The sequence below is a fragment of the Chiloscyllium plagiosum genome, unplaced genomic scaffold (assembly GCF_037043375.1).
Source record: "Chiloscyllium plagiosum isolate Xiang-an unplaced genomic scaffold, Cpla_swu_hap1 HiC_scaffold_7, whole genome shotgun sequence".
Lineage (NCBI taxonomy): Eukaryota > Metazoa > Chordata > Chondrichthyes > Orectolobiformes > Hemiscylliidae > Chiloscyllium > Chiloscyllium plagiosum.
In genome coordinates, this window is record NW_028270145.1 from 52,875,688 (window position 1) to 52,885,543 (window position 9,856).

Here is a 9,856-nt window from a genome sequence, read left to right on the forward strand (position 1 = left end):
AAATACGTGTACATCCTGCCCCTCAGGATTCCTTCCAACAACTTACCCATAACCGACATCAGGCTCACCGGTCTATAGTTCCCTGGCTTGTCCTTACCACTTTTCTTAAACAGTGGCACCACATTAGCCAACCTCCAGTCTTCCGGCACCTCACCTATGACTATCGATGATACAAATACCAATGCTGCATTTATTTCCCCAAGAAAACCTAAAACCAAACTTTTGAAAGAAATTTGCATTTAAGACCCCTTATAATATACTGAGTTTATCTAGCTTGTGGTTAAGTCCAGAAACTAGATTTTTCAAGGTTTCTCATTGTTTTTGTTATTTTAACTATCCTGTTCAGACATGTTATGGCACACATTCGTGAGACTTGAATGTAGGTCTCCTGGCACAGAGGTAGGGGCATTACCACTAGACCACAAGAATCCATATTGTTTTAGAAGCAAACTCGCCAGTGAGGAAGAATCTAGATATTTTTTAACCAATCTGGTCAGAGATGCTATGATGCACTTCTGGAGCATGTGAGATTTGAACGTGGGTCTCCTGGCCCAGAGATAGGAATATTGCACTGCACCACAAGAAATAGTGTCATAGAGTTATAGAGATGTACAGCACGAAAACAGATGCTTCAGTCCAACTCATCCATGCCAACCTGATATCCCAACCCAATCTGGTCCCACCTGCCAGCACCTGGCCCATATCCCTCCAAACCCTTCCTATTCATATACCCATCTAAATGCCATTTACATGTTGCAATTGTACTAGACTCCACCACTTCCTGTGGCAGCTCATAACATACACGTACCACCCTCTGAGTGAAAACATTGCCCCTTAGGTCTCTTTTATATCTTTCCCCTCTCACCCTAAACCTATGCCCTTTGGTTCTGGACTCCCCGACCCCAGGGAAAAGACATTTATTCATCCTATCCATGCCCCTCATAATTTTATAAACCCCCCAGCCTCTGACGCTCCAGGAAAAACAGCCCTAACTTATTCAACCTCTCCCGAGAGTTCAAATCCTCCAACCCTGGCAACATCCTTGTAAATCTTTTCAGAACCCTTTCAAGTTCCACAACATCTTTCCGACAGGAGGGAGACCAGAATGCATGCAATAATCCAACAGTGGCCTAACCAATGACCTGTACAGCCGTAACATGACCTCCCAACTCCTGTACTCAATACTCTGACCAATAAAGGAAAGCATACCAAATACCTTCTTCACTATCTTATCTACCTGTGACTCCACTTTCAAGGAGCTATGAACCTTCATTCCAAGGTCTCTTTGTTCAGCAACACTCCTAGAACCTTACCATTACGTGTGTAAGTCCTGCTAAGATTTGCTTTTCCAAAATGCAGCATCTCGCATTTATCTAAATTAAACTCCATCTGCCACTTCTCAGCCCATTGGCCCATCTGATCAAGATCCCGTTGTAATCTGAGGTAACCTCCTTCGCTGTCCACTACAATTCCAATTTTCTTTCTAGTTATTTTATGCTGAATTAACTTAATGTGTTACAATAGGTTTGGGAATCCCAAACTAATTAACGTTTTGCTGAGTTAATTGTTGTAGTAGATCATATGCGAACAGGGTCATGACTCCACTATTCTTTTTTCTTCTAAATAGACCATTTGATTAGCTTTGTTTCTTGTGACCAAAACTTATGATTGAATTGTGATCATATGGGTAAGGTACTGGAGCATGTACAAAATGTGGCAAGGGTACTCAGAAGAGTGGAGGAATTTTATGAACAAATAATTCAATCTTCGATAGCTGTAATATCTTTTACCACAATTTGCAATCTCTTCACTGCCATATGAAGAGAGTGGAAATTATCTTTTTACCTTTCTCCCATTTCATCCTGAAAAATAGCATTTTGCTGAAATTATACCAGTGTGTTGATATCAATGTTTAATTCTTGGTGTAGGTAAGTTCATTGTGCTAAATGGAAGTCAGCACAAGATACAGAAATAAACCACAAATAAAGCACGTGATCAGAATAATAATTAAAACTGTGTAAGTATGTAAGATAGCTCTCTGAGCTTGAAGGTTTGTTTTCAGACGTTTCATCACCATACTTGGTAACATCATCAGTGAGAGGCTCTGGAATGGGAGTGCTAGGTGTGACAGTTGAACGTACAGTTAACAGAGAGCTTCAAATCAGCGTCTACAGAAAAACACAGTCCAGGTATGAGGTGGTTAAGGTTTGGTGATGGACGAGGCCCAGGACCTGCATGTCCATAATGGAGTGGGAGGGGGAGCTGAAATGTTCAGCCACAGAGCGGTGAGGTTGATTGGTGTGGGTGTCCCGGAGATATTCTGTAAAATGATCTGCAAGTTGATGTCTTGTCTCCCCGATGTAGAGGAGACCACACTGGGTGCAACAGATACAGTAGATGACATTTGTGGAAGTACAGATAAATTTCCATTGTATGTGGAAAGATTCTTTGGGTTTTTGGACAAAGATAAAGGGAGAGGTGTGGGCACAGGTTTTGCACTTCCTGCGGTGGCAGGGGAACGTGCTGTGAGTGGGGTGAGGGCTGATGAGTTGGAGTGTGTTGGAGTGCTGGGGGACAAAGGGTGCTGATAGCACAGATTAAGTGATCGGAATGTGAGAATGGCAGAACAATGGTGTGTCTAACTGCTAGACTGGAAAGAACAGTCTACTGGAGTTGGGGGAGGGGTGACTGGACATAGTGACAGACAATGCATTAAGTAAAGCTAAAAGAAAGGGAAGGAATGGGAGTGAGTTCACAATCTGAAGATATTGAACTCAATATTAAATCCAGAGGGTTATAAAATGAGAACTGAAGGTGTTCTGCGAAGTGATAACCCAATCTGCGTTTGATTTCTCCAGTGTAGAGTAGGCCACATTGGATGTAATGAACACAATAGATCAGATTGGAGGAGGTACAATTGAAATGCTGCTTCATCTGAAAAGCCTATTTAGGCCTTTGAATGGTGAGCAGAGAGGTGAAGGGGCAGGCATTGCACCTTCTTCAGCTACATAGGAAGGTGCCATGGGAAGTGGAGGGGATGGTGTTGGTGGTCAAGGGATTGGTCCCTGTGAAATGCAGGCGTGGGGAGGGAGAGGATGATATGTTTGTTGTTGGCGTTATGCTGGAGTTGTCTGAAATGATCCTTTTAATGCGGAGGCTGGTGGAATGAAAAGTAGGACAAGGTGGACCCGATCATGTTGTTGTGAGTGATGGCACTGAGCAAGGTCAGAAACACAGATGATAGGTCAAATGGGGTTGGGGGCCCTGTCAATTACGGTGGGTGGGAAACCACAGTTACAGAAGAAGAATGCTATATCAGCAGTGCTGTTTTTGGAAGGTAGCGTCATATGAACAGATATGACATAGAGGTGATGCATCTTGGGAGGTCAAATCCCAGAGGTAAGTATACAATAAATGGCAGGACCCTTAGGAGCACTGATATACAAGAGATCTTGGAGTGCAAGTCCATGGCACCCTGAAAGTGGCAACACTAGTGAATAGATAGTAAAGCAGACATAAGGTGTGCTTGCCATGTTGCAGCTATATGAGATTTTTGGAGTATTGTGTGGAGTTCTGGTGTGAAGGAAATGGAAGCTTTGGAGAGGATGCAAAGAAGTTTGCCAAGATGTTGGCTGGATTGGAGTGTATTAACTACAAGGATTGGATTGTTTTCACGGGAACATCAGAGGCTGAGAGGTGAGAGGCATGGATAGGGTGGATAGTTGGAGTCTTTTTCCTAGAGGTGGAAATGTCAAATACGAGGGAGCAAAGGCTTAATGTGAGTGGGGGAACGTTTAGAAGAGATGTGCAATAAGAAGTTGTTTTACAAAGTGGGTGAAAGGTGCCTGGAATGCACTGCCAGGACAGATGGTGGAAGCAGATAGGTTAGCCAAGATTAATAGGCATTTGGATTGACACCTGAACCAGCAGCGAATAGAGGGATATGGCCCATGTGCAGACAGATGGGATTAGAATGGGATTGTGGTCGGCACAAACATGGAGGGCCAAACTGGTGTTCGTGGATGCAGATTGCTAGTTGGTTGCCTACTTTTTCCTATATAGTGTTTTAGCAGTCTTTGCATGAAATCGTGTAAACTACGTTTGTCTTCCACATTTTGGGTATTGGGTATTTTGTTCTGGTGAATTGTTGTCTGAGTGTGGATGTTGGTTTATGGGCTATCATGAATCCGAGTGGTCAAGAAATCTGGCTGTGAGTTCTGACACGTTTTTTATATAAGGTCGCGAGGCTATTGTGTTAGGCCATGGCATGTCCTTGTTGCGTTGTTTGTCTGGCAGGCATCTGCGGATGAAGTTGCAGGGATATCTTCTCTTTGCAGGTTGGGAGTGCTGCATGTTGTAGCCCTTTTGAACAGGGCCCTAATGTGGCTTCTCGTGCGTGTTTGGGTGGTTGCTGTTGTAGTTCAGCATCTGGTCCATGTGTGTGGCTTTTCTGTATGCTTCTAATATGCATTCACTGTTCTGTTCTTTCTACCATCACATCCAGGAATGGGAGTTGGTTGTTAGTTTCCTCCTCTCTCATAAATTTGATCCTGTGAGCATGGTGTTGATATTCTGGTGTATGTCCTCGATCTCTGTTCTCTTAATTATTATTGAAGTGTTGTCCACATATTTGTTTCAGAATTTGGATCAAATTTGTGGGAGGGCTGTTTGTTCCAGTCTTTGCATCACTGCTTTTGCTGTAAGCCCAGAGGTGGGTGAGCCCATTAGGTGTCCCATTGATATGTTCATACATTTGGTTGTTGAATATGAAGTGTGTCATCAAGCACAGGTCCAGTAGTTTGAGTGTGCAGTCCTTGTTGATAGGTTCCCCGTCGTGTCGTCTGTTCTGTTTGTCCAGGAAGTTGGCTATTGTCTCTCTGGCTAAGGTCTTGTCAACCAAGGTAAGCAGCGCTGTTACATGGAATGGGATCATTGCTTCGTCCTAATCTATGTTTATGTTCCTGATGTTGTCTAGGAATTACTGTAATGATTGTATGGAGTGTTTGGATCTGCTGATGAGATATTTTAATTTTTGTTGAAGTTCTTTTGCCAATTTATATGATTGAGTTCCTGGAAATGCAACAATAGGTCTAAGTGTATGTCTGGCTTGTGTACCCAATACCCATTATGTGCAACACAATAATAGCTTACAAGATTCCAAGCATAGACTGCATGAAACACTATACAGAGGAACCTCAATTATCCAAATATCGATTATCTGAATTTCGGATTATCCGAAGATTTCAAGGTCCCGCAAAAACATTAAAGAGGTATGTGTATTTGATTTACCTGTACTGAAGAACATGTGAAAATGCTGGCAAAAACAAATAAAGAAACACAAGCAGCTCAAGCATCAGCGACTGGACATTTTTTAGCTAAGGGTTGTCACAGTAATGGGTAAAAGTAATTTACCGGGCCACTCATGAAAAAAATGGCCGAGAACATAAACACATGCGCAAAACGGTGCATGTCATTTTATCACGAGTTCCTGGAAACTGACAAATACTTTTGCAATCGTAGAAGCTGTTTGAGACCTTGTTTAATGCTGTCTTCATCACTCCTTGCCAAATGCTAACTACTGCTGCATTTTTAAAAAGTTTTCTCATTATGATTAGATTAGATTACTTACAGTGTGGAAACAGGCCCTTCGTGCTAACCACTGTGCCACCGTGCCGCCCACTCATTGCTTTATTTTGTTCATCAAGTAAAATCTGTGTCCTCTTGCGCTCAATACATTAAAATTATAGATTTAAACAAATTTTCCAGTAGTGCACAGCATTAGATCAGCATGCCTTTCCTTGTGTAATGTAAAAATCGATTATCCAAATACTTAATTATCTGAATAATCCGTTATCTGACGAAATAGTGCCTGCCCATCTCGTTCAGATAATCGAGGTTCCTCTGTGTAGGACAAACAAGCAGACAACTAGCAATCTACATCCATGAACACCAACTAGTTACTAAATGCCATGACTAGCTGTCCCTGATGGCCATACACACAGATGACAAGGACCACAAATTTGACTGGGACAACACAACGATAGTAGGACAAGCTAAACAGAAAACAGCCAGAGAATTTCTAGAGGCATGGCACTCATCCATGGACTTCATCAATAAACACATTGACCTAGACCAATATTCCGGCCACTACAACGAATAACTGGAATCTGTAACTGGAAGCAGCAGGAACAGAACCAAATAAATTCCAGAATACATAGTACAGATATGCTTCTCAGGAGGCTCCAAAGCACTGAAGATGTCACCTAGAAAGGGAACAAAATGTCTGCAAATCAACTTCCCAGCTTGGGTGTTCATACCCACAACTATGCAAACCTTTACTCTGATTGAATCTTGAAACAGAAAATTAGAAAAGTGCTGTTTTAGCACAAACAGAAAATATATTGTTTAGAATTTTAGAAAGCATAAAAATGTACCTAAGTTATTTGGTATTCTTTCCTCCTCCAATTATAAGGAACATTTAAATTGAAAACAGAATAGTTCCTTACCAGTTTACAGCATGTACAATGATAACCAGACAGAATTAGTTCAAAAAAAGTTTAAAACAGATTCATCCATCAGCACTCAAAACATAATACGCCATCTATCAGGGCATATGATTTTTGAGAGCAATTCTTTATATTTTCAGACATTTAAGAACTGTTTATTAAAGCCTTGCTTAACCCAAAATACTAATTTATGTTATTGTCCATGGGAACATAAGAGCATATGTAGGCCAATTGAGCCTGTTTGATAATCACTATGTTCATGGTTGATCTGGTTGTGTCTCGGCTCCATTTTGCTGTCTGCCCCTAAAACTCTTGACTGCATTGTTTATTAAAAATCTATCTAATTTGCACTTGAATAAATTTTAAAGACACAACCTTCAGTAGCTTCTAGGGAAGAAATTCATGCTCATATGGTCTTTTCAGAGAAAGGATAATAAAGGAAAGTTTTATGCTTAAATCATTTCCCTGGTTTAACTTCCCCAAATCTTTAGGGTATGCGCCCTGTCAGGTGTGCTGAAGATCTTGTATGTTTCACAAGATCACTCCTCAGGATAAAGTTAAAAATCACACACCAGGTTATAGTCCAACAGGTTTATTTGAAAACACTAGCTTATGAAGCACTGCTTCTTCCTCAGGTGGTTGTGCCAATAAGATAATAAGATAGAGTTTATAGCCAAAGGGGTACACTGATAATACAAGAAACAATTTTAGATCAAGTTTTTTATCTTTTGGAGTGGGATGTGTTGATTTCTGTTCTTTGTTTTGAAAATCCCAGAACTACTTTTAAATTACATTTTCAAGAAAGGTCTAGCTTTTCTAACAAAAGGTGCTATCTCAGCTCAGACACTACATTAAGATGTGTCTGTGTCCCAATGTTGAGTTAGGCTGGTTCTATTTCTAAGGTAGGATTTACAGAGTTTTACATGGATTCATGCAACTTTTGAGCAATTCAAAATGTAATTCTGCAAAAATAAATTCACCCCATAAACTTAGATGTGCGCATGTAGGAGAGAGTATGGGTGTGAGTGCACGTGATAGTGTGCATGTGTGTGTAGGCTTGGTTAAGTGGATGCGTGAGTGTGATGGGGTATATGCCTGTGAGAGGGTGCATGCAAATGTTTGAGTGCAGGGGGTGTATGTGTGTGCATGAGAGATGGTCTGCATGTGAGAGAGTGTATAGTGCAGTGGAGTCACCTGTAGTGTGACATGAACCCAAGGTCATGGTTGAGGCCATTCACACAGGTACCAAACTTGGCTATCAGCTTCTGCTCGACCACTTTGCATTGTTGCCTGTTGTGAAGTCCGCCTTGGAGGATGGTCACCTAAAGGTCTGAGGCCAAATGGCTTAGACTGCTGAAATGTTCCCCGACTGGGAACATGATTGTTGCGTGGTGTCATCAGTTGTCGTTGCGTCTGCTTGGTCTCACCAATGTACCATCCTTGCCTGCAGCATATGAGATAGACAACACTGAGTTGCATGAGTGCTCGCTGCCTACATGATGGGAGGTATCCCCACATGTAACAGTGGTATCCAAAATTGACACTGATAGCTCTTGCAGCAGCTGCTGTGCTAGGGTTTTAGAATGTTGTCCTGAAGGGTGGGTAGTTGATTTGTTTAAGGTTTGGTGGTTGTTTAAAGGCTCGAAGTGGAGGCATGGGGAAGGTCTTGGTGAGGTGCTCATCCTCATTGATAATTTGTTGCAGGCTGTGAAGAACATGGTGTAATCGTTCAGCTCCTGGAGGTACTGGACAACAAAGGGTACCCTATCTGTTGCAGCCCATGTCTGTCTCCTGCAGTGGTCATTACAATTTCTCGCTGTGGCATGTCTGAACTGGTGGTCAAACAGTTGGGCATCGTACCCTGTTCTTATCAGGGCATCCTTAAGCATTTTCAAGTGTCTGTCATGTTCCTCCTCATCTGAACAGATCCTGTGTACATGGAGGGCTTGTTCATAGGGATGGCTGTTTTAATGTGTCTCAGGTGGAAGCTAGATAAGTGTAGCATTGTGAGGTTATCCATGGGTTTATGGTATAGTGAGGTGCTGAGGTGGCCATCCTTGATGGAGATGCAAATGTGCAAGAATGAGACAGCAAGTGAAAATGTGTTTAAATTTGTTTCTTCAATCTTTCGCAAAGGAAACTGGATAAATACTTGCAGAGATGAAATATACACTTTTTCCTGTTATTTCAAGAATGCACTTTGTCTTTAATTCCTTTGTGGGATGTGGGTGCCACTGGAAAGGACAGTGTTTTTATTTTTTTTTGTTTGCAAAATAACCGTTAAGAGCATATTCATCAATGGGCTGACATCCTCTTCTAATGCAGTTCCCTGTTCTTTTGCCACATCATCATCTATAATTTCACAGCTGAGTTTCATAAAGCAACAGCAATAAGTGCAAACAGTTTGCAAATGAAAACAAGTTAGAAAGGACAAGGGAAGACACTAAAATTTCAAGTTTTGGATAAAATGTAATTAGAAAAACTGGCAGATGAAATTTAGTGCTGAGAAATGTCACATACAGATCTGAAGAACTTCTGATCAAACCATAATGCATACACCTTTCCTTAAATGCTAGGATTGGAGATACCAGGTATTCCAGCACAAAAGTTGAAGAATCAGAGAGATCTAAAATCACCAGAGGTAGGATTTAAGGGACAAACGATAATTAAAATGTTGGCTTTTCAATTCAAGATGATCATGCAAAAAGATAGATAAATCAGAACATTAAAGTTGTGAAATGACGGTATTTATGCTTGGCCAGATTTGTTTTGTCTGTTATGGTTACTAACCTCCAGGAAAGTCAAGATTTCAATTTAGTGAGTCACTTAACAAATACTGACATTATAAGCATGTGAATATTAATAAAAACTCTTTATTGAAGGTACAGTGATCTTCTTCTTCGTTGCCATGAACTGGACATCTGGACACAGGATCTGACCCTTCCTAGTGTTATCTGGATATCAGGGTTTTTCAACCCACAATCTTTTCTTACAGGTAAGATGTAAAGATCATAATTGCTTAACTTTAAATATTTGTTGGTGACAATTCTGTTGAACTATTCAGGTGGTATATGTGAAATGCTTCAAAATTATCATGGAAACAAACTGCAGTGGAATAATATGCTATATTACACATGATCTTACAGTTTTATAATTCTTTGAAAAACTTTAGGTCCGCCAATTGTCTTGGTTTCGATCAATGCCTCTGACTCTATTTTAATGATATATTTTCCCCATAATCTGCTTACTGTTAAATGGGCAAGTGAGATAGAAACACCAAATTGGTTTGTCCTAATTTGTGGTATGGAGCTAAACTTTTATCGAAGCTATCTTTCTATCCAGCATTAAAT

At 41.0% G+C, this 9,856-nt stretch overlaps 1 protein-coding gene across 1 annotated transcript in view; it reads left to right on the forward strand.

Annotated features, from left to right (window-relative positions):
* The window catches only part of dnah9l (dynein, axonemal, heavy polypeptide 9 like), a 432,311-nt gene that overhangs the window by 421,614 nt on the left and 841 nt on the right, over positions 1-9,856 (forward strand). Inside the window, exon 81 of the mRNA XM_043693603.2 lies at positions 9,389-9,501. Coding sequence (XP_043549538.2) covers positions 9,389-9,501 — 113 coding nt within the window. The remainder of the gene's footprint in view (positions 1-9,388; positions 9,502-9,856) is intronic.